This window comes from Trichosurus vulpecula, chromosome 9, assembly GCF_011100635.1.
Source record: "Trichosurus vulpecula isolate mTriVul1 chromosome 9, mTriVul1.pri, whole genome shotgun sequence".
NCBI lineage: Eukaryota > Metazoa > Chordata > Mammalia > Diprotodontia > Phalangeridae > Trichosurus > Trichosurus vulpecula.
In genome coordinates, this window is record NC_050581.1 from 126,183,399 (window position 1) to 126,208,651 (window position 25,253).

Here is a 25,253-nt window from a genome sequence, read left to right on the forward strand (position 1 = left end):
TTATACCACAATCAGAAGTGAACCTGGTGGGAGGAATCCCTTGGAGCAACCACTAATTTTGAACCCACTCTCCCCAGGAACTGAATGTGTATATGTGTGGTGGGGTGGGAGGAAGTGTGTTTGTGGAAAGGTGGATGTTTTTGTACTTCTCTCCTAACTATACTTTCTCAGCAAATTTCCTGGGTACCAGTGCAATTTTCAGGTTTTTTATCTTTTATCCAGCACTCTTTCTACATGACCAATTCACTTTTGTTTCCAATCAAACCTGTCCCTGGCAGCATTTTTATGCCATTCTGTTTGCATGGCATAGTTTGGAATATGCTACAGTCTGATTATCCTCCGTATGTCTTTCTATAGTCCTCTGGGCAACCTCAAATTGGGATTTTTCATAAGATATATTGTTCCATATTTTGTGGCCACATAGCTTCTATGGGAAAAATCCTTCAATGGGGCTTCTATTAGGGTTGGTTAAACTACATTTCTTAAAAGCCAAGCTATTCTTCAAGTATGTTTAGATGAATGAAAAAGCACAAGGATCTTCTTGGTTCTTTGTGCTATGATAAAAATAACCAACTGGCAAGTAGTAACTCCATGAATTGTAATAAGGCTTAGCTAAAGCATTCAGTCTACCTGGCACAAAAGAAATGAATGAAATATGCCATGAGAAAAGGGGCCTCTGGTGTTTTGTGAGTAGATTAATAGATTCTTGTCCAGACTCTGCCAATTACTTGAATGTTCCAGGAACAAGTAAGTAATCAAGTTGGGGAGGGGGCAGAGAAGGAGGGCAGGGGACACATCCATTCAAATGATGTTTTAACTGAATTCATTGTCCCCAGAATTGGTCAATTGCTTTGGTAGGGAGAGAAAATAAAAGCAATCCTCATTACCTGGATGGAAGTGAATTAGATTGGCTCTCTTTCTGAGATGTGTAGATCATTATGTGACTTTTAAAGCCCCAGGAACGTAACATGCTTGAGTAATTACATCAATGGCTATGTGCATAAACTCCAGGTACCAAGAGCCCTGTTCAAATTCCATGCCTGTCAGAAATGAATGCCACACACGGAGGGGTCTATACAAGCACTGTGTATGCATTCAGCTGGCCTCCAATGCAACTTCTACATAGCTGCTGTGCAGGAAGACATTCAGTTGTTCCTTGCTCAAGTCAGTTAACCATCAGCAAGTTTCTTTCTCTGTCACATGCTGGGTCTTATTCATTTTCCTTGTTCTGTGGTGTCTCTCTAATTAGGTTGGCAGGGTTATTGTGGGGAGCAGGAGCTACCAATACCGAAGTTCAACAAACATAGTAACCATAGAGACTGAGCCAGAAAGGGCTTGGGAGGCAGTGATGTTTGCATGACCTTTGCCAACTCTAGGAGCATGACTTGATTTCTGCCAAATAACTGTCACCACCCAAAGTGTCCCTGATCAGTTAAATGATGGAGTGGTTTTGCTGAAAGCAGCTCAGAACATGCAGTTCTAAAAATTTTTTGGCATAAGCAGAGACCTCCAGTCACTGAAGCCAAATGGCCAATGGATACCCAAAGCTATTGGTGGTGCTATCCACATCTATTCAGGGAAAAGCCTCTAAAGCCATCAATGTTGTTTCTATAGGATGATCTGAAGAAAATAAAGTGAATGGCCATGACCCAGGACAAATCCCTGGGAACAGAATCCCCTTTCTTTACTCAAGGCAACCTTCTTTGTCTCTTAAACCTGTAGCAAGGCATTACTCCACATGAGTTGGCAGCATCTCTTGTAAACTCAAGGCAATGTGAGAGCCAGCCTTGTCACCAGGAAGATCTAGGTTCAGGTCCTGCCTCAGATTACTTACTAGCTCTGTGATGCTGGAAAAATCCTTTAACTTCCCTGAACCTTAGAGTCGTCATCTATGAAAAGGAGGTTATAATGGTAGTTACTTCATAGAGACATTGTAAGCATTAAATCAAATAATGTATTTAACAAAAAGCTATATTAAAAAAAAGCTATTGTCATTTTATTTTATATCATCACCCCTCTACTCAAAGATACTATCAGGACTGGACCAGTGATTTCATTGGTATAGGCAACTTTCCAATGAGATGACTCCTTCTACCAATGCAAGTCAACACATTATCTGAAACTTACTTTTAGAGTTGCCTAGACCAGAAGCATCAAACTGAAATAGAAACAGGGGCCACTAATTGATACAAAAGGATCTCTGTGGGCTACATATCAACTTAGTGTTAAAATGTAATATTATGTATGTTTTATCTAATTGTTAATTATTTCTCAATTACATTTAATCTGGTTCAAACTGTGTTTTGGGGAGTGTTGTGGACCACATTAGTCCCACATGGTTGACACCTCTGGCCTAGAGATAGTAGAGGTAAGTGACCTTAGCAGGGTCACACACTCAATATATGTCAGAGGCAGTACTAGAACCCAGGTTTTCACTCCAGGGCCAGCTCTTTATCCACTGTACCATGTTGTCTTTTACTTCTATTCCAAACCCTTAAATAATAATTAAAAATTATTTCTCTATTTCAATGGAGCTGTGATTCCACCATTGTTGTTTCTACCTTTAATAGAGTCATTTGCAATCTAGGATAAAACCAAAATGATTACTGGGCAATTGATATTTCTAAATATGTAAGGGTGTACCTAGCTACTTTTGAATAATTCAAGGCCAGATAAATTACATCCTAGGACATAAAAAACAAAAACATCTTGCAAATGTGCTGGCTGAGCCATTTTAAGTGATCTTTGAAGAATCAGGGAGAATTGAAGGTACTTAAGAAAGCAGAGAGGGCAAATGTCCTAATTCCAAGAAAAGGGAAGTAGAGAGATTTTGCAAGCTTGATCTCAAATTCCTTTTAAAATTCTAGAAGGCATTATCAAGGACATAGTTAACATCTAGAAAAGGAAGCACTTTTCAAAAAGAGCCAACATGGCTTTTTCAAGAATAAATCATGCTGTACTAACTTTTCTTTTTTTTTCTTGTCCTGGGTAGGGCTACTAGTCTGGTAGATTATGCAACTGTAAATATTGTTGAGTCAGACATTTTTTAAGTATTCATCAAAGTTTATAATGCTATTGTAGCAAAGAAGGATGGAGGCAAGCTTGACAATACAATTAGGTGGATTCATTTGAATATCTGTACACAAAAGTCATAAGATCATATATGTAGAGCTGGAAAGGACCCTTAAAGTAATCTCATCAATCCATCCCTCCATTTTATAGTAAAAACAAATAATCTGAGATGCAGTGGGGTTAAATAACTTGCCCACAGTCATAAATGTACTAAGCAGCAGAACCTGTATTTGAAATAATTCAGGGGTGTGGAACCTGTGACCTCAAGGCCACATGTGGCCCTCTAGGTCCTCAAGGTGGCCCTCTGGCCAAACCCAAACTTCACAGAAGCATATGCATGTAGAGAAGCATGGAAAAACTTGGTGCAGAGGCAGGAAAAAATATATAGCATGATCACAATGCTGTAAATGGAGAATAAAAACTACAAAACAATTGAAAAGGAATGTGGCAAAATTACAAAGAACAAGAAGAGATGAAAAGATACCACCCCAACTCCTTTGCAGAGGTTGGAGTTCCATAAGTGTGGAATTCCATTGAATATGTTTTCAAATTTTGTCAGTGTATTGATACGTTTTGCTAATTGCTTTTCTCTTTTTCATTTAAGAATATTCTTTGTTATAGGTAATGACTTGCTAAGGGAAATTTAGATCATATGAAAATGAAAGATATCAAAATTATTTTCAAAATAAAATAGATTTAGGAAAATGAAACAAAAATAAGAAAATGTATAAGAAGTGCTTTATAAAACATAAAGTTATTATTTAAACACAGAATCATTTAGATCACAAGATGTCAGGGCTGCACAGGACCTCAGAAGCAATCTAGTAGAAACCCTTCACTTTACAGATTATGAAACTAAGGCTCAGGGATTTTAATTGAACGTAGGTTCTCTGACACTTTCCATTGAATCACAGAACCTTTTTTCAATTTTCCTCCTAGGCGAACTTCAGGGTCATCTAGTCCAACCCTCTACATTTGGAAACTAAGGAAAATGAAGCTGAGTAAAGCTAAATGCTTTGCCCAAGGTTCAACAGTACTATGGTCTAAAACTCAGGTCTACTGCTTTCCATTTGGAGCTCTTCATTCCAACTCCACACTGACTCAAGGTTTGAGAGTAGCCAAAAGGGCTGAACAGTAGGGGCAGAACAAAGATGGCGTAGTAGAAAAAGATGAGTTCTCCCAACATAAACCTTCAAATAACTTTAAAATAACACTTCAAATTGAATTCTAGAGTGGCAGAGCCAACCAAAGGTAAGAATGAGACATTCTTCCAGTTCAAAACAATAAAGAAGGTCAGAAAGAGAGATCTGTGACACAAGGGAAGGAGACTAGCCCAGGGTCAACATGGATGAAATGCCAGTGGGTGGGTCTACCAGGTGATAGTGACAGAAACGGCAGCAGCTTTGGGAGTTCTTAAGCCAGAGACAGGAAGGGACTGGTAACTGCTAAGAAAGAGATTATAGGTTATCTTTGTGCTAGCACTGGATACAGGACTAGATGCTGTTTGAAAATTCCATTGCTAATAACTCCTTCTGGGTCATAGTTCGAGGACACAGAGGAATACTTTTGGTCAAAGGGGAATAAGAGCCATGAGGAGCAACTGTTTGGTGAGAACACTGCCTATACTCACTTCATGGTCATAGTTCAAAGGTGGAGATAAACACTTTCAGTCAAAAGGGAATGGAATCCCTAAGGGACAGTATCATCTCCATCACCAAGGGTTTAGGGACCCTGAGGAACAGAATTATGTCTGGTTCCAAGGGAAAAGGGGTCCTGAGGAGAAGTATTGATTGCAATTCCAGAAGATCAGGGACCTTTCCCAAGTAAGGACCAAAGTGCAGACTAAGAGAGCAATGACTACACCTTTCCCCAGATCATACCACCTTGGAAACACCAAAAACTTCCAAACCCCCCAAATTAGCTTTAAAAACAGCAGTGCAAAAAACTCTGGAGTTTGAGACAGATCCTCTCCCCTTCCCATGCTGGGAACAGAGACCGACATCAATATAATGTTCCAAATTAAGAAATAGGGTTGAAAATGAGTAACCCCCCCAAAAAAAAACCAAACCAGAAGATAAAAAGCTACTACAGTGACTGGAAAGGTCAAGACATAAAGTCAGAGAGAAACAAAAAAATCAAAGCAGCTATAAGCAAAGCCTCAAAATAAAATGTAAATTGTACACAAACCCAACAAGAACTTCTAGAAGAGCAAAAAATGATTTTTTTTAAAATTAGAGTGGTAGAGGATAAATTAGGTGAACAAATGAAAGCAAAGGACAAATATGAAATGACAATTAACATTCTGGTAAAAAGAGGCAAAAATACTGAGGAAAACAATACCTTAAAAACAGAATTGGCCAAATGGAAAAATGATACAATTGCAATTGGGCAATTGGAAGTTGATTACTCAATGAGACATCAAGAAACAATCAAAATTGAATGAAAAAAGAAGAAAATATGGAATATCTCATTGGGAAAAAAATCTGACTGGGAAAATAGATAAAGGAGAGGTAATTTAAAAATTGTTGGGTTACCTGAACACCAGTGATCAAAGAAAGAGCCTAGATATCATATTTCAAGAAATCATCAAGGGGAACTACTCTACTATCCTAGAACTAGAGGGTAAAATAAAAATGGAAATAATCCATCTATCACCACCTGAAAGATCTGCCAAAACTAAAACTTCCAGGAATATTACAGCCAAATTCCAGAGCTATTATGTCAAAGAGGAAATACTTTAAATAGAAAGAAAGAAACCATCCAAATATGATGGAGCCACAGTCAGGATCACACAAGATCTAGCAACTTCTACACTAGAAAAAGAAGAGGGCTTGGAATATGACATTCTAGAAGGCAAAAGAGCGAGAACCAAGAATAGCTTACCCAGAAAAACTAAGTATAATCATTCAAGGGAAAAATGAATAATGAAATTGAGTACTTTCAAGCAACTCTGATGAAAAGATGAGAGCCATACAGGAAATTTGATTTTCAAATATGAGACTCAAGAGAAACACAAAATGGTAAACATGAAAGAGAAAATATTAGGAGTTATTTTGGCCAGGCATATGCCAGTAAAACTGACAATTCAAGTGACATATATATGCATATATAAATATATATATATATTTACAAAAATATAAACTTCCCAGGTTAACTGAAGAGGAAACAGAATACATAACCCTGTCTCAGAAAAAGAAATTCAAAGAGCCATCATTGAGCTCCCTAAGAAAAAATCCCCAGGAGCATATGGACTCATGAGCTAATTCTACCAAAAACATTTAAGGAACAATTAATCCCAACACCATATAAACTATTTGAAAAAAATCAGTAAAGAAGGAGTCCTACCAAATTTCTTTTATGACACAAAAATGGTTTTGATACTTAAAGCACGAAGAGCAAAAACAGAGAAAGAAAACTATAGACAATTTCCTTAATGACTATCAATGTAAAAATTAAATAAAATAATAAAATTAAAAATAATTAATATATCACAAAGATCATGCACTGTGACCAGATGGGATTGATACCAGGAATTCAAGGTTGGTTCAATATTGGGAAAACCATCACCATAATAGACCATATCAATAACAAAAACAACAAAAATTATATAATTATATCAATAAATGCAGAAAATCTTTTGACAAAATACAACACCTATTCCCACTAAAAACACTAGAAAGCATAGGAATCAATGGAACCTCTCTTAAAATGATAAGTGTAGCTATATAAAACCAAGAACAAATATTATCTGTAGTGGAATAAAGTTGAAGTTTTCCCAATAAGATCAGGAGTGAAGTAAGGATGCCCATCATCACCTCTATTATCCAGTATTGTACTAGAAATATTAGCTAGAGCAATAGGACAAGGAAAAGTAATTGAAAGAATAAAAATAGGCAATGACAAAACAAAACTATCGCTATTTGCAGATGATATGATAGTATACTTAAAGAACCCAAGAAAATCACCTAAAAATTTGTTTCAATGATTATCAACTTTAGCAAAATTGCAGGATATAAACTAAACACACATAACTCATCAGCATTTCTATAAACTATCAACAAAACCAAGCATGAAGGGATAGAAAGTGAAATTTCATTTAAAATAACTGCAGACAATATAAAACACTTGGGCCAGAACAAACCCAGGGATTATAGAAACAAAATTACACAACATTTTTCACACAAAGACAGATCTAAACAATTGGAGAAATATTAATTGCTCATGGTTAGACCAAGCCAATATTTTTTTTAAAAAAGACAATTTTACCTAAGTTAATTTATTTATTCAGTGCCATAACAATGAAGCTACCAAAGAACTATTTTATAGAGCTGGAAAAAATAGTAATAAAATTCATTTGGAAGAATAAAAGGTCAAGTATTATGAGGAAATCAATAAAAAAAATTGTAAAGGAAGGGGGCTTCACAGTTCCACATTTCAAACTATATTACAAAGCAGTAATCACCAAAACAACATAGCACTGGCAAAGAAATGGAGTGATGGAGCAATGGAATAGATTAGACACAAAATATACGTCAGTAAATTACCATAGTAATCTAATGTCTGATAAACTCAAAGATCCAAGCTTTTGTGTGAGAATTCAACATTTGATAAAAATTTCTGGGAAAGCTAGAAAGTAATTTGACAGAAACTAGGTATTGAATAACGTTTCACACCTTATACCAAAATAAGATCAAAATTTATAAATGATTTAGACACAAAGAGTGATATCATGAGTAAATTAAGGGAGTATGAAAAATGTATCTGCTAGATCTATGGTGAAAGGAAGTGCTTATGTTCAAACAAGACATAGAGGGAATTACAGGAAGTAAAATAAGACAATTTTGATTACATGAAATTAAAAAGTGTTTTCACAGACAAAACCAATGCAGACCAAATTAGAAAGAAAATAGGAAAATGGGGGAAACATTTTTTTGCAGTAAGTTTCTGTGATAGAGGCCTAATTTCTCAAACATATAGGGCACTGAGCCAAATTCATATAATTAAGAGTCATTCTCAGTTGATAAATAGCCAGATATGAATAGGCAGTTTTCAGAAAAAGAAACCAGAGCTATCAATGGTCACATAAAAATACACTAAATCACTACTTATTAGAGAATACGCACACACACACACACACAAACTGACATACTGCTTTACACTATCAGATTGGCTAATGTAACACAAAAGGAAAATGCTGAATGCTGAATGGGATATGGAAAAATTGGGACCCTGATGCACTGTTGGTAGAACTATGACCTAGTCCAACCATTCTGGAGAAAATTACAAACTACACCCAAAGGGCTAGGTGTGTATAACCCTTTTACTTAGCACTTCCTCTATTAGGTCTGTATACCAAAGAAATCAAAGGAAAAAAAGGAGGACCTATTTGTACAGAAATATTTATAGCAGCTCTTTTGGGGGCAGGGAGAATTGGAAACTGAGGGGATGCCCATCAATTGGGGAATGGCTGAACAAGTTATGGCATATGACTGTGATGGAATACTATTTTCTATATAAAAAAGATATGCAGGATGGTTTCAGAAATATCTGGGAAGAATTATATTAAACTCATGCAAAGTGAAATATGTATGCCAAACCAGAAGAACATTGTGCACAATAATAGCAATATTGCAAGGATGATCAACTGTGAAAGACTTAGCTACTGTGATAAAGACAATGATCCAAGATAATTCCAAAAACCCCATGCTGAAAAATGTTATCCACTTCCAGAGAGAGAGAACAATGAACTCTGAATGAAAATTGAAGCATACTTTAAAAAAATTTTCTTCATTGTTATTGGTTTATTTTGTGTTTTCTTTTGCAATGTGGCTAATATGGAAATGTTTTGCATGACCTCACATGTATAATCTAAATCAAATTGCTTGCTTTTTCAAGGAGGGTGGTGAGGTAGGAGGAAGGGAAAGAATTTAGAACTCAAATTTTTTTAAAGCGATTAACTTTTTTTATATATAATTTGGAAATATTTAATGAAAAATAATTTTTTTTTAAAAGAGAGTAGCCAAGAAGTTAGACTAGTTCAGAACTTTGGTGAGGAAGATCTAAAGGAGACTGATTTAGGCTCTTAAGATGTGAAGGACAAGGTCATTCAGTAGTATTCATAATAACCTTTCTAGCTTTTATCTTTATATATTATTGAATGTATTTTTTCTCAATGATACAAGAGAGGCAGGATGGAAATGGCAAGTGGAGGTCCTTAGTCCTCACAGGATTGATCAGATACCAACAAGAAAAAATTGCCCCCCAAAAATAAAAAATACAGAATCATTGGAGCTCTAGTCAAGGTAACCAGAGGATGAATTTGGTCCACAATATGTAATTGAAGTAAGACTGTTTTCTGCACAGTTGCTGCTTGGACTGAGCATTAGCAAGACTATGCTAATATGTGTTAATAAAATGATTAATAAACTATAACAAGGGCAGGATGACTTGAACTGATGTTTGAGTGTCCCTTGAAAGTGCTGAGCAAAGAGTGATGTTACACGTATCCGGAAAATGGGCAATGACTAAGGTAATCTATCCAAGGAGAGCTTGAACTAGGACCACATATGATGCTCCATGCCATTTAAACAGAGCTAAGTCAAGCTAAGTATTTAGTATAATCTTTAATTATTAAAATACTTAGCTTTACCCACACTTATTCTCTATTGTCCCATAATCTCAGGTAAACACATTGGACGGCATGGTTCAGAGATACACATAGTTGATATTCTCAGAGGACCAATGAAGGAATAGAACTGAGTTCACTCATTGAATTCTCTACTGATGGTATTTTCTTGTTAAATGGACCCATTAAGCCTATGTTTCTGAGTTTGCTTGCTGGGTAAAGTCTTGGTGCAATCATTTGATCATAGTCAAATGCGAACCTATTAACGAAAGCATTCAGTTCTCTGAAAAATCAGACAATAAATGAGATAAGGTTTTATTTTAACAAAACATACTCCAATGAGAAAATGCATCTACACAGTCATGTTCTTAGTCAGGAGAACTTAAGATGATTCATTACATGTTCCACACAAACAAGAAGTTAAATTTAATGACCTGACATATCTTTTCTAACTATTACAGTTCTGGACCAATTCACACAGCACAATTCCAGAAATTTTGAAACTGCCTTATCTAATTGCTGAAATCCCCATAAAGTAGGATGGATGTTTGAGAAACTTTAATAACTTTTCTTAGTGCCCAACAGAGAAACACAATAATGTAGATTTCCTCTAAATTTTGTACAATGGCACCAGATTCAGTCAAAGGCCCTAAGTTAGAAGCTTGACTCTGTTGTTTTCTATGTCATTGGGCAAATTCCTTAACTTATCTGGGCCTCCATTCTGTAAAATTAACAAGTTGGATTGAATAACTTCTAAAGTTTTTTTTTGAACTCTAGCTCCTATGATTCCATCAGATATGATTAGTATAGAGAATTCTACTGGAAAATGTTGTAATCATATCTCTAAAGTGAAAAGGTTACTTCCTGATAAATTACATTTTTGCCCATGGGGCACCATTATTGCATATTTGAATTCTACAATGATGCTGTCCTTAGGGTAACTAGGAGACCAGAAGAAAACATACTGCAGTGAGAACAAGATGTGGCCCATCTTCTGGTTGGTTGGTTCCTCCCCCTCATGTATCATCTCATACAACTCCACCTTGAGACCTTACTCTAAACTACCACTTTGGGAAAGTTATCACTGGAAAAGAATTCCATTCCGTTCAACATCTGGATAATTCAGAGCTCAGGCTTTGCTCAGCAGTGCCAGCATTATTTATAAATGGATGCAAGAGTTTTGGGAGATTTTGTAACTCAGAGAATAGGGGTAAGGCATTCCTCTTATAAGAGAATATTTTCTCTTACACAAAACACTTGAATTGAGAAGATTTAACACAATCTGAATCTAAGCTTGTTGCATCCTTTTTTCCTTGTGTTTAAGAGTCTATGTGTCTTAAAACAATATTGCTGTTGGCATATATGGTGTTCTCTTGGTTCTGTTGATTTCACTCTTCGTTATTTTGTACATCTTTCCATGTTTTTCTAAGATCGTTGAGCTCATCACTTCTTATAGCACAGTAGTATTCCTTCACAATCACATACCACTGTTTGTTCAGCCATTCCCCAGTTGATGGGCATCCCTGCAATTTCCAGTTCTTTGCCTCCACAAAGAAAACTGTTATAAACATCCAATTCACATTCAAAGTTATAACTACTATTTGCCAATTTCTCTCCATCTTATTTTTACCCACTTTTTTTTACTTCTCAGCCTCTCTTTTTACACTCTCTTGGTTACCTTATCTTCTTCACTTACCCTCCTATTCCTTATTTTACCCACCCCTCTAAGAGTCCCTCCCTTATTTTCTCCCCTGCCCTCCCAAATCTTAATCTATATATCTTTCTCTTAAAAATAAAAGACATATAGAAAAGATGCTACCTGCATCCAGAAAAAGAATTGATAAATGGAAGTACATATAGAATAATTTTACATAAACACACACACACTGGTTTGTGTCTATTGGTAGCCCTCTCTAGGACTTGGAGAGGGGAGGAAGAGGGAAGAAAAAAAGAAATTTACATGATAACTTTTATATATTTAAAAGGAATAGCAAGTTGTACGTAATAGATTTGCAGTTTCATGTGCAATCATCTTTTTTATTGTACTATGTTAATTAAACCTGAATTACCACTATGTTTCTAGACTTAGATCTGAGGATTTCTACATTTCAAGAATTCATTCAACCAATTTATTCAATAAATCTCAATAATCAAAAGTATGCTTTATACAACAAAACAAGAGGCTTATTCATTTAGGCACAACAGAATACAATATTTATTTGAAATCTTTATATAGGAAGAAGTTATAGAAGTTTCAAAGAGAATCCACTTATAGGGCTTTCTTCAACAACTAATTCATGGTGTGTGGCTTCTTCAATGTTTTGGAGTTGATGAATTTCCCATGGACTCAAGTCATTTGCCTGTTTAAGAGAAAATAATTTCTATAAAATAGTACCATAAAATATGGGACCAATTTAGGAAAGATAAAGATCCCAAATGTATAAACTGTATAACTCTTTCTTTGACATTCTTAGAGATACAGAACATCTCTTAGAATGGGGAATTGCCTTCAGATAGTTCACATACAGTCTCCTAGATTCTTGTACTCTACGATAGAAACAAATGGATTCCACAGCAATCAATATAAGGTTGTGACTCTCCTCATTGTCTAGCTATGGCAAGGCCACCAAGAAATTGGCTCATTCAGTGAAAATCAAACTTTACTTGTCATCCTGATTTCTTGCCCAGGTCTTAAATATGACTAATTTAATACCTATTAATTCAGTCATGGAATGCATCCAATATTCCCTAGAATGTCTAGGCTCTTGAGATGGCCCTGAACTGTCAGTTCCAACCTATAGACATAAGATGAACCCTACCTAATCCTGGAGAATCAAACTAGAGTTCTATCTAGGCTAAAATCTTGCCATTGATGTGTGGGGCAGCTATCTACTCTGACCACACTTCTGATAATGAATAGTTTGGAAACTGCTTTGACATTTGAAGGAGATACATAGAATATCCAGATTTCTTGGTCTTCAAATCAAAGACCCTTTCAATTGCTATGAATTAGATCTTAGGAACTAATAGAATTTAACCCTTTTTGATGACCCCATGTAGATAATCCCCAATTTTTAATGACAGGACATTTCTTTACCATAGTAACAGAAGGGACAAATATGAGAGTACGAAGTCCCATGACAGTAGCCTTGGTGAGCTAGATGCAGGGATGGAGGGGAGTAAAGTGGAAAGGAAATGAGAGGCTGGCCTTAATGCTAGCCACTAGAGAAGCTTAAGGATGGCATTGTTGAGAGTAAAGGGAAATTACAGGAAAGAGACAAGGGGTTTGTCTCACTACATAAGGGGTATAAAATTCATATAGTCATAAACAGGGATTGCCTATGTAGGAAAAAATTAACACTTGAAAGAAACCTAAGCCAAACAAGCCTAAGAAAGTCAATGACTTTTAATATCTAATGGAAATGCAATCCCAATATTAAAAATTTTCATAGTACCCATAAGTGATATAGCTATAACTAAGAATATTTGGAATCATTACATACCACACGTCTCTTCTTCAAATGGCCTTTTCTTTTAGGAGGGTCCTTTATTCCAGGTAATCCATAACAGCACCATTTTCCGAAGGACATCTCATTCTGTTTCTTGGTTGATGGATCAGGAATTTGATGGCCCTGCTTGGCTGAAGAGAGGTTCAAACTATTTTGTACTTCTGCATCAGATTCCTCAGAAGCAGATACTGTAGAGAGTCTCTTCCTTTGGCCAATAGTCTTAAGACTTCTTGTTTCTGGATGAGTTGAAAATTCTAGAAATGCTGTTTTGGTCAGGGGAGACCCCACAGGAGTTCCCTTTTCACTTCCAGCTTCTTTTAGGTAAGATATACTTTCTATGGAAATCATGCTTTTAGATAGTGTGGTATCCACAGGTGTGCTATGTTTTATTAATTTTCTGGTTGAAGAAGTGAACTTTAAAGATGAACTTTCTTCCTTGGATAGCCCTGAATCGAACATCTACAATGCAAAACATCAGGGATTGTTTTCTATAAAATACCTGCAGCATCAAGCCCTTAATAGTATTTAAATCAATTAGGAAGTAAGAATTGTTTGAATTGAAAGGATCTAATACTTTAACTTGATCTGATTCCCAGTCATCTCCTTCATTGAATCTGTCTCAAACAAGTAGGAGTTGGAACACTCAATAAGGAAACAATTTAATATACTAAACTGGTTCTTGCCCCTAAAAGAGCTATTCATTATATCTAGGGCTAACTTTATATTTCAGGCAGGTTGGTGATGCAGTGGATAGAGTCTGGGCCTGAAGTCAGGAAGACTCATCTTCCTCAGTACAAATCTGGTCTCAGACACTTACTAGCTATGATACCCTAGGCAAGTCATTTAATCCTAGTTGCCTCAGTGCCTCATCTATAAAATTAGCTGGAGAAGAAAATGGCAAACTATTCCAATTATCTTTGCCAAGAAAACCACACACAGAGTCAGATGTGACTCAACAACAACAACAAAAACTTTATATGTAGATAACGTGGCTCCTTACTTGATGGACATTAATTAACCTTACCCCATTCAACCCTCAACAAAAATAATTACGGGAGAAATGATTAACTCTCAGAAGGAAAACAGGACCTTTATGTTCAGTCACTTGTTAAAGTGCTTAAAATTATCACCATCATCACTGTGCCTTCAAAGGCCTTTATAAGGAAGCAGCATTTTAAGTGAATCATAAGATTTAGAGTTTGAATGATGCCTAGAGTTACAATCCAGCTGTCATTTGTTAGGCCAGCTAACAAAAAATGGTTCTTATATTTTAAAGTTTTGTTTTATTTAAAATATTAAAAAAACATTCTTAGCTGGAGTATACAAAAGCAGGCAAGGCCAGATGGGCTAGAGTTTTGCTGACCCACCTTTTCTTGTCCAATGCTCTTATTTAAGAAATGGAAAAAAACAGAGGACCATAGAGATGAAGTGATTTGATCACATAAGTAGTATCAGAGCCACTTAGAATTCAAGCCAAGTACTTGGATTTCAAACTCATTGTTCTGTCCACTATCCATGCTTCCTTGTTAAAACACATTTTATTTTGAAAACATAATACAGTGATAGATATTCATTGGCTAAGTAACTTCTCATCACATGCCTATATACAAAGGAATGGGGATTAAGCTGGGTAAATTTGGAGATGGGGGTGGGGAATACAGTCATTGACAAAGATACCTAGGGGTTTAAAGGCATACTGCACTCCATTATTTTTTCTTTATTAAAAATAATGAACAAAAGGTTTCTTCATCCAAGTTTCTTCACTTTTTATTGCCAACTAGTTATTCATATTTGATCACAAAGAATACTTTATAATTCTAATAATTAATGTTTTAAATCTAGACCATTTGGAAACTTCCCAAACAAAAAGAATCACATGTGTGATATAAGAACCATCATTTCATGATTTAGAGGCTGAGAATACCCCAGGGGATTGAACTTTAAGAGTAAGACTAAGAATTACATTAAATAATACTACGGGGCAAATTTGAATTCTCCCAGACTATATGGGATGTCTCTACTTCTATCCCAAGGTTAAGGTGACAGGACAAAAATGAAGGCCTTCTTAAAATGTTTAGCATTCCCATTTTTTTCCAATATCGGAAATGTCCAGTAGAGCTGCTAGAAGGAGGACTTATTAAAAGGAATAGAATTTTCAATGAACCTTTTATGCAGAGCCATTAGATCTATTCACCTCCAGAGCCCTCTAAAACCCTGACTTTTAGGAAATTCACTCAGATGGGTTTTAATGGCTACAAAGGTAATCTCACGCTTTGGTTCTTAAAAAAAAATTAACATAAGTTCCAGATGGGAGATACATCGGCTGGACATCTCAGGATTTTTAGGACTGTAAGCCCATAGTTCACTAAAAGTATGATAGGCATCCAAGAAGATCAGTGACATCTTAGGCTGCACTAAGAGAATTAAGGCAGTAAGAAGAGACTCAATCCTCTATCCTGGTCATAGCCTGTCTAGATTATGATGCTCCATTATGGATGCCTTCTTTTAGGAAGGATACGTATAAACTAAAGAGTATCCAGAGAAGGGCAACTAGTATTGTGAAGGCCCAGGAAATTATGACATATGGCAATCAGTATAAAAAAACCTAGGCTTATTTAGATCAAAAAGAATAAAGTATAACACAGAATGGAAGATAGTGACAATAAGGTTGAAAGAAATGCTTCTTGACTATTCAGATAGGAGACCTGACACTTGCGTATGCTCTGTGTATGCCTGGAACTAAAACTCAGAATGAGACAAAGCCAGCAGAATTTAAGAACAACAAAAAAGGAGTATGTGTGTTTAAGCTATGTTGGGAAAATAGGGTAGCATTATAAAAGGTATAGGACTTCTTGGGATGGATGAGATGTTAATAACCAATAATATAGAGAAGGTAGAACCTTTATGTTTCTGTTTTGTTTCTATGTTCTTTGCCAAGGAGAATAATCTTTGGTTTGGAATAAAAATGGCTACTAGGAAGCTCATACTGAAGATAAATAGTAAGATCTCTTAATTGTCCTCGATCAGGTCAAGTCACCAGGCACAGATCTATTATTTCCTAGGTTGCTGAAATAATTCAAGAGGAACTTATTAAGATGCTAATATGTTCAAGATAGCATGGCACAGTGGATACAGAGCTTGCCTTGGAGTTTGGATGACCTGGTTTCAAGTCCTGTCTGAAACATACCAGCTTTGTGACACTAAGTAAGGCACTTAATTTCTCAGTGACTCAGACAACTGAGTTGTAGAGTCAGTTTTTTTAATTAATCAAATCAAAGGTTCAGAACAATAAAAAGTGTGTGAGGTGCTATGCTATGTTCTAGAGTTAAAAATACAATATGTACATGGGGACAAATATGGGACAAAGTAAAAACAAAGCAATTTGAGGATAAGGTAAGACCAGGAAATGGAATCAGGAAAAACCTTGTGTAGAAGGTGGCACCAGAACAAAGTCTTGAAGAGAGCCAGGGAAATCTAGGGAGGGGGCCAGCCTTTATAAAGACATAGAGTTGAGAGATGGACTGTCTCATACACAGAACAAAGAGGTTGTTTGGCTAGAATATACAACCTGTGAAGGGCTAATGATATGAAATCGATCTGGAAAGACAGCTTGGATCAAGACATGAAGAGCTCAAGATGTCAAAGTCGTTTGTATTTTATTCTAGAGACAACAGAAAGTCACTGAAGCTTGAGCAGGACCAGGCCATAGAAGAATTGGTTAAAAGAAAAGAGGGTCAATAAAAACCACTTATCCAGAGTGGAATGTGAAGCTTTGGGAGGTTCTGGGAATTTCTGCACTAGAGGTTTTAAATATATCACTTATTACGAACATAGTAGATGGGATTCTTGTTCAGAGTTGGCCTTTCTAACTCAGATTCAGTGAATAAAAGTGGAAGTAGCTATAAATATCCTAGATGGTAGAAGAGATCTATGTTTGCTTTAAAAGATCAGATGATTAATATGGTACCAGAAAAAGACAAATCCTTTATGCATTATTCTGAAAAGCAAAAACAAGAATAGTGAAAGGGGCAAATGACACGGGTTCATTCCAGGCTAAATTACTTAGACAGTAGAAGTTACTACTTAAAGAATGAGCAACATAACTTGCTCAGAAAGGAAAGTCTCTTGTTTCATGGTCTCTCTCTGTTGAATTCCCCAAGACCTGTTGGAGTGGCAGTAAATGGGGTATGACCTGAGCACGAGGTCATCTATTTAAAATCAAATGTAACCTCAGAGACCATTGAGTCCAATCCCATCATTTTACATGTAACAGACATATGGAGCATGCTCAGATTTGCCCTTCCTGGTGGGTCTTCCAGAGCATGTGCAAATATTCCCTATTTGCTTCAAGCCTATCTCTTGGAGCTTTAGAAGTCTGCTACTGGCCATACCTGCCTGAGATGTTTGCATAGTGAAAAGGCATCCCATGATTGCAAAGCCAGAATTCAGAGGATATTCAAAGGGATAACCTGCCCCTCCATTGCTCCCTTTTCTTTTGGGGCTATCTTGATCTGTCTCCTAGGAGTCAAATGTGAGGTCAGTGGTTATCATGTGAGCACATGGCTGCTTCTTCTATAGACACTTTCATCTTAGAATACATGCTTTCCTTAGACCATGAAAGAATAAATACAGTAAGATAGTGGTATCCATCTGCTTATAGCCACCATAACTGGGTAGGATATAGGGCAGCCACCCTTCCCCCATTTGACTCTGGGGGACAGCTCACAAAAGCTCCTCTGTTTAAAGTCAAGGAGCAGAGAGACTAGAAGCAACATACCCTTCTTTTATATCCAGAGTTCAGCTTACCAAGCAATTATAAGACTCATCAGTAGAGCACAAGCTCCTTAGGCACACATTGCTAGAAGGAGGCCTCTGAAGTTTCACATGCTGGCTTTACTCAAGCAGAGAATATCAGCACATTCTCTGTATAACCCACCAAGAAGAGTAAGTATGACCACACATACCCTATGCCTCCATAACAAACAACTGAGGACATTTTAGTCTGCTGCCTTCAGTAGCATAGGAAAGAAGTGAAGGGACCAGCCAATGAGAGCTCTAGATAATCAGTGACTTGGTTGAAGACAGATTGCTTGATCTCTTCTAATTCTGTTAGACCCATTCTCAAAGCAATTCTAGCTTGCTGGAAGCTACTGAGCATCACCCCCAATCTAGGGTGAGACATCAGAGGAAAAGTTTAGGGGGAAAAAGGGAAAGGAATAGAATAAGCATTTGTAAAGTGTTTCCTACGTTCCAGGCACAGTATTAAGTGCTTTACAGATGTGTTATATTTCACAAGAGGAATGAAATGAAGTTTAACCATAGCTGTAAAGTCCCACATCTAGGTTAATAAATAGTAGAAGTGCAGGCTGGAAAGTGCCTAGCTTAAATTCTTGTGAAAATAAAAAGATGTAATTGACTGCAAGATGAGCATGAGTCATTGTGATATTCCAGGCAAAAAATGCTAATAATAACCTTAGGCAATATTAATAAAATTGGAGCGTCTAAAATGAAGTTGACAATAGTTTCACTATACTCTTCCCAGGTCAGACAACATCTGGAATATTCTGTTCTGGGACACATTTTAATATAAATATTGACAAAGTAGAGTACATCCAGAGGAGGGTGACCAGTGTGGGAAGAGGAACTTAAAACCTGTGCTTTAAGAATTTCTGCTAAAGGATTTGAGGGTGCTTAGAATGACAAAGTGAAAATGGGGGGGCAGGGAAAAAGGCTAACATCCAATAGGATTGTCATGAGCCTGAGAAAATAGACTTACTTTGTATTGCTCTGGAAGTCAGATCTAGGGCCAATGGGTGGAAACACAAGCAAATTTTTGACTCAACATAACTGCCTTTTACAAAACTCAAGGGACAGACACTCAAAGTATTTTTAAGATTGCATTAAATTATGTAAACATGGTTAAATTAAGTATTTTTGAAAATTAAACATCCGTGTATAGCCATATACTAAATCATAAATGATAAAAATCCAGATTAGAGATAGGAAGAAAATAGGTCAAAAAACAATATTTTTGTGGAGAGAATTAGAAGGCCAGGGTTCAAATTCTGGCTCTATAACATACTACCTACATGGCTTTAGGCATATTAATACCTCTCTTGGCCTCAGTTTCTCCCTTTGTAAAAGAGGAAAAGAGACCAGATGATCTATAAATTTCTTGACCTACTGTGGAGGAAAAGATAAATAGGTATAAACACTGAAAATCTGAACATGTTAAGTTTCTAAAAAGTTGCTAGGCACTGGTTATAGAAATGATTGGTTAGGTGATTAGAACAGAATTATACATATATAAGATGAAAATACCTTTTATGATAGGGCTATGAGGATCATATTTTTACAATGCCAATTTTTTGAAAAGTAGCAAATGCTCTAGCAGTGTAGAATGTTATTACTGGACCTTTCAAGGCTCTTATTTAATAATAGAGTGGACAAGAGTTCTGATTCCCTGGAATCTAGATAGAAATCAGTCTGTGCTGGATTGCAGTTTGAACCACAAATGTTTGGCCTCTTAGGGTCATAGGTTTGAGCTGAAAGGGATTTTTGAGATTATTTTAATGAAGACAAAAAATTAGTTATTATCCTTCTACATGTAATCTATTGATTCAGGTAACTGCTTAAATATTACAAAAAAATCCTCTTTATCTTATCTATATCATATTGAAAATTTTAAGGCTTTGAATATTAATCTCTCCTTCCTGCTTTAGGAAATTGATCAGGCTTCTACAAAATCCTTTAACTATGAATAAAGTGTTTTGTTGATTTTCAGCTAAATTTCAGTTTTCTCAGTGAAAAGAATATTAAGCAGATTCTAAACCACAAACTAAATTTTAATGTGTAGAGATAACAAACCACTGACATTTATAGGAGAATACAAAATTTTGAAGAAATTGTACTTGTAATCTAATGTGAGAGTAAAAATATGGTTGAATATTTATATAAAATCTCACTGCAACCAAGTACAGAGTCTTAAATTTTCCTGGGAATAGATTGGAGATACAAAGAAGGATGCTTTAGTTGCCCAGATTCATATAACTAACCAATTAACATAGTGATTGCTTAAGTAAAATTCAGAATATCAAAAGACCTATGAGAATGAAGTCCCTCTCCTTGTTTCCCTTACAGACATTTGGCTCCTGGGGAGTTACTAAAAAAGGCTTTTTTATGATGCTCATGAAGACTAATGAATGGTTCTCTAGGGGCCGTAGTTGCTATTTGATTTCCGAAAGTTTAAGATATTTCAGTCAGTTATTTATATTGGATTTTTTCTATGCAGTAAGACCCCCTGTGCTAAATGCCGGGGATATAAAGAAAGGTAAAAATCAGCCCCTGCCTTCAAGAAACTTAAATTCGAATAGGGGATGCAACATGTAAATAATTAGATACATATAATATATAAATGTACATGTGTATTGTACACAAAGAGTAGGTGGGGGGCCAACGAGTATAGGAGAGAGAAGTTTTGGTTGAATGATGAAACTGGGAGCCAGACTGGGAAAGAAGAGAGAACAAATGAACTGGAATTCTTAGGTAGGAGTGAAAAAGAGGATCGCAGGGGAAGATATATTCAAGTGATGAAATGAGGTGGAGGATAGAACTTAGATCTCAAATCTAAGATGGATTCTTTGTATTTTATACTTAAAGCTCCATTGAAAGACTACCCCTCTTTTGCCCTCAGCATCTAATTCAATTATGAAATTTAACTGTACAGGTAATTCTCAGTTTAAACCGTTTGTGCCAAAGTGCGCATGCATGTACACACACAGGCCAGTAACACCTGGGTTCGAGTTTTGCTTCTGACTTATACTAGATGTGTAATCCTAGATAATTCACCTAACTTCTCAGTGTCTCAAGTAACTCTAAAATTATAAGCTGAAGAGTAAATGCTGATCATCATGGAGTTTCCTCACTGAGAATTAATCTATATTAAATCATATGTCCAGTCACTATTTTGACTGTGTGTAAATGTATATATGTATAAATATGTATACGTGTAAACATACATACATTTATATTTATATAGTGACACAAAATAGCTGGGTGTTTTTGGGTAACTCACCTTACTTTTAAATATTCCAGGCAACCACAAGATTATGTTTCAAAACTGTTGTTGACCTCTGTGAGTGCAGAGAGTTTGGGCACACTAAAGAAACCTCTGGGTTGGACTGTGCACCAGGGATGTACCATTGCTTTGTAAATACTTGTTAATTAGTTAATTCCTTTTACAAACATGTCTGAAGTGCCTGCTGTGCTAGGCCTGGAGGTAGTTCACAGTTTAAAAAAGAGAAGTTCCCTGCCCAGATGGAATTTACAATCCAGTAAGGAGAACGACACATATTGTACAGACATTACCTGCAACATTGCTTAGTGAATGTACAAGGTAGGAAGGACCTGTGATTTCATCAGTGGAGAAACTCCCTCCAGTGATGCAGTTTAGTAGTTCATCATTAACTTACCTGCGGACATTGAGAGTTTAAGGGACTTGCACCTGGTCACGCAGCTAGTAAGATTCAGAGGCAGAATTTGAACCCAGGGTTTTTTTTTGTTATTGTTGTTGGGCAGGGCAATTGGGGTTAAGTGACTTGCCTAAGGTCACACAGCTAGTAAATGTGTCAAGTGTCTGAGGCCGCATTTGAACTCAAGTCCTCCTGACTCCAGGGCCTGTGCTTTACTCTTTGCACCACCTAGCTGCCTCCGAACCCAGGTTTTGCTGATGTCAAGGCCAATGTCTCAAGTACCATCACCACCCTACCTCACCATATTCCTAGGGCTCAACTTACATTATATATTTTTTTCATATTAGACTCAAATCTCCCCCTTGTAGTCAGACCCAATTCTCCTTCAAGAGATTCTAGGAGGATGAGATTTCCTTTTCCAACCAACAAACAAGGACTAACTTCACTTATTCACACATTGAGTAGAAGGTTAATGCCTATCACCGATGACCCACCAGAATACAGGATTGTGGGCTCAGACTATGTAAGAAGAGCTGACCACATAGGTGAGCATCAACACTCAAGACTGTTGTGCACTGAGGGCAGAAAGTGAAGGAGGAGCTCTTTACAGATTGATGGTCAAGTCAGGAGATCAGCTAACTAATCTCCGTTGGTTTTTCCCAGGGCTATGTCTGTAGGAGTTAGAAGAGTCAGGTAGGAAGTCCCTTGCGAGGGAGGTGTATCATTCATACTTTGAAGTCAAATCTCAACCTAGCAATTTTTTTCTAAGACTTTGCAGAGAGCTAACCTACAACACTTCATATCTTAAATTTTAGTCCATTCCGCTTATAAATTGCTCATTCTAAGGTAAATTCAAACTATTGGCAGAGAGCTCAGTGGATTATTAGAGATGAAATTCACTCATAAGCCTGAAGGGTTTCAGCATATGAAATAAGACAATCCCCTTAGCTGTCAGTCAGTCCTCCAACCTCAGCAGGCTTCTTTTAATCTTCCTCCTTTCTGCCCACCTCCCACCCCTACTATCTACTGGCCTCCTGCTAAAACAAACAAACAAACAAACCACAATAACTCACCGCTCCTTTCAAATCCATTCTTTTTTCTCACACTCCCTAGGTTGACTTGCTTGAGTAAATTCTCAGCCCCTCCCTGAAGAGACAGTAAATCTGTGTGCTGCTTCACACTTTCCTCGTGAAAACAGGAGCACATCCACAGACCCCTCACCTGTTTGCAATAACCAGATAGCCAGCAAAGCAGCCAATCTGGGCTACAGGTGGGCCTTTTTGAGGAATCTTCTCATCTCAAATTTCAAATAGACATTTTCCATACCTGCTTTCTGCCATGCTCAATATGATGTGTTGGATTCCGTCTGCGTTCAAAGTTCGGTATTCTTGCTGATGAAAAACAAGTCACATCCATTCTCTGGGTCTCAGTTTCTTCATTTGTAAAATGATGGGCTAGGATTTGCTGACCTCAGAGGTCCCATTCGGCTCAAAATCTTATCAGTCCAGGTACTCATTGCAAGATTTTTCTGCTTTTTTTCTTAAGAAAAAAAATCAATAGGACAAGCAATTAGAGAAGTGGGGAATCACAGGTAACAGATATTAAACAGGAATTGGCATAATTCACTCATCTCTGGCAATCAGTCTCACTTCTATGTCCTTGATTTAACATTCCATGAGGCAGTTGTTGACCAGGTTGCCTGGAGGCCTTTCCTCTGCAGTGTGCCTCACTGAACATTTGAAAGTGTTTTCCTCCTAAGCAGAGGAAAATGCTTAACTGAGAACATAAGATCTCAGATCTTCAAAGTCAGCCTCAATGGCTAAATGCGCTAATCCACCTTCAGTCATTTAACAAACAATAGGTACCTGATGCCGTAGCCCTTTAAGGTTTGCACTCTCTCCTAAATACTCTCATGTCATCTGGATCCTCACAACAACTCTGTGAAGTAGGTCTTTTATTAACCCCGTTTTATAGATGAGGAACCTGAGGCTGAGAAAGGTTGAGCGACTTGCTCAGGATCACACAGCTAGGAGTCTTCCTGACAGTCCAGTTCACTAAACACTGAAGTCAACAGGAGGTAAATTTTCACTACTGAATTTGGGAGCAAAAAACCATAAGAATCTCCAAGAGTCTGTCATCTCTGTCCTATGAGTAAATGGCTTTATTGTGATGAAGCTGCATTGAAGTGTCCTTAACTGGCCAAGGGAACTCTTTAACTAAGGGTCAACTTATGAATGAAGTGTTATTTTTAAGAAATCATTGACTCCTTGAGCCACTGGACTGGTCTTAGGAGGCAGCTAGGTGGTTCAGTGGATAGATTTCTGGGTAGTCCTGGAGTCAGGAAGACTTGAGTTCAAATATAGCCTTAGATGCTTACTAGCCATGTGACCCTGGGGAATTCACTTACCTTTCATTTGCCTCAATTTCCTCAACTGTAAAATGGTGATAATAATAGGACCTACCTCCCAGGTTGTTGGGAAGAGCAAATGACATAATACTTCTAAAATACTTAGTACCAGCACATAGATCAATGCTTATTCCCTCCACACAGTGGCAACTGAAATAACAGGAGGGCTCAGTTTAAAGACAAGAAGAGTGGATGCACTGGTTTAGGGAATGTGGATATGTTGGTTATATTTTTCTATTGGCTGGGGAAAGGGGAATTTATCTCAAAAGGATAAAGCTGTTTTGCTTAAGTGCAATGAATGGGGTTTAGGGGAAGGGTGGACAGGGAAATGATGTGATTTAAATTGATTAATACTCCTCAATAAAGAATGTATTATACTCATCAAGACAGTCAATCATTTCAATTTTCCAGTCATTATCTCATTATTTCAATTATGATTTGTAAACAATAAATGGCAAAAAGTATATCATTCCTATGGGAAGGGGGGGTCCATGGTTGGAAGCTGAAGTAGGACAACGGGTACCCTTAGGGATTTTGGTTTTGTCGGTCAGTCATTTTTTCAGTCATGTCTGACTCATTGTAACCTATTTGGGGTTTTCTTGGCAAAGATACTGGAGTGATTTGCCATTTCCTTCTCCAACTCATTTTACAAATGAGGAAACTGAGGCAAATAGTGTACGTGATTTGCCCAGGGTCACACAGCTTAGAAAGTCTCTGAGGCCAGATTTGAACTCAGAGAGATGAGTCTTCCTGACTTCAAGCCCAGCACTCAATCCACTGGGCCCTGTAGCTGCCAACAATAACAATGATTTGGTGGAAAGAATGCTAGCTTTGGATTCAAATCCTACCTTTGCCACTTACTACCTGCGTGACCTTGGAAAACTCTCTTAATCTTGTCAGGCCTCTGTTGCTTCTGGTAAATAAAGGGGTTGGACTAGGTGAAACCCACTTCCCTTTCAGCTCTAAATCTGTTACCCTAAGACAAGCAAAGAAAGAGTGGTTATGGATGTGTTACTTTCTATATCAGTGAAGTAGTCTGAACCAGGGTATAGTTATTCATGAGATCACATTTCAATTTTGTCTCTAATTCCCTTAATTAGAAATAGCTACATTAATAAGAGTTCAGTGCCAATATAGTAAATGGAGGGGTCAGACATGAACATCGATGA

General features: G+C 37.0%; 1 protein-coding gene across 1 annotated transcript; it reads right to left on the reverse strand.

Annotated features, from left to right (window-relative positions):
* Positions 1-11,918: 11,918 nt before the first annotated feature.
* LOC118830885 (coiled-coil domain-containing protein 201-like) lies at positions 11,919-22,844 on the reverse strand. Its single transcript, XM_036737955.1, has 3 exons — positions 22,751-22,844; positions 13,201-13,665; positions 11,919-12,057 (listed from the first exon to the last, which is right to left on the reverse strand). Exons 1-3 carry the CDS (start codon positions 22,766-22,768, stop codon positions 11,941-11,943), a joined length of 600 nt encoding a protein of 199 aa, XP_036593850.1. The 5' UTR covers positions 22,769-22,844; the 3' UTR covers positions 11,919-11,940.
* Between the last annotated feature and the right edge of the window lie 2,409 nt (positions 22,845-25,253).

What these genes read in the sequence shown, in the direction of transcription:
- LOC118830885 (XM_036737955.1), bottom strand. An exon ending in ATTTGAAGAAGAGACGTGTG is followed by an intron (nt 12,058 to 13,200) that starts GTATGTAATGAT and finishes TCTCTTAAACAG; the next exon opens with GCAAATGACTTGAGTCCATG.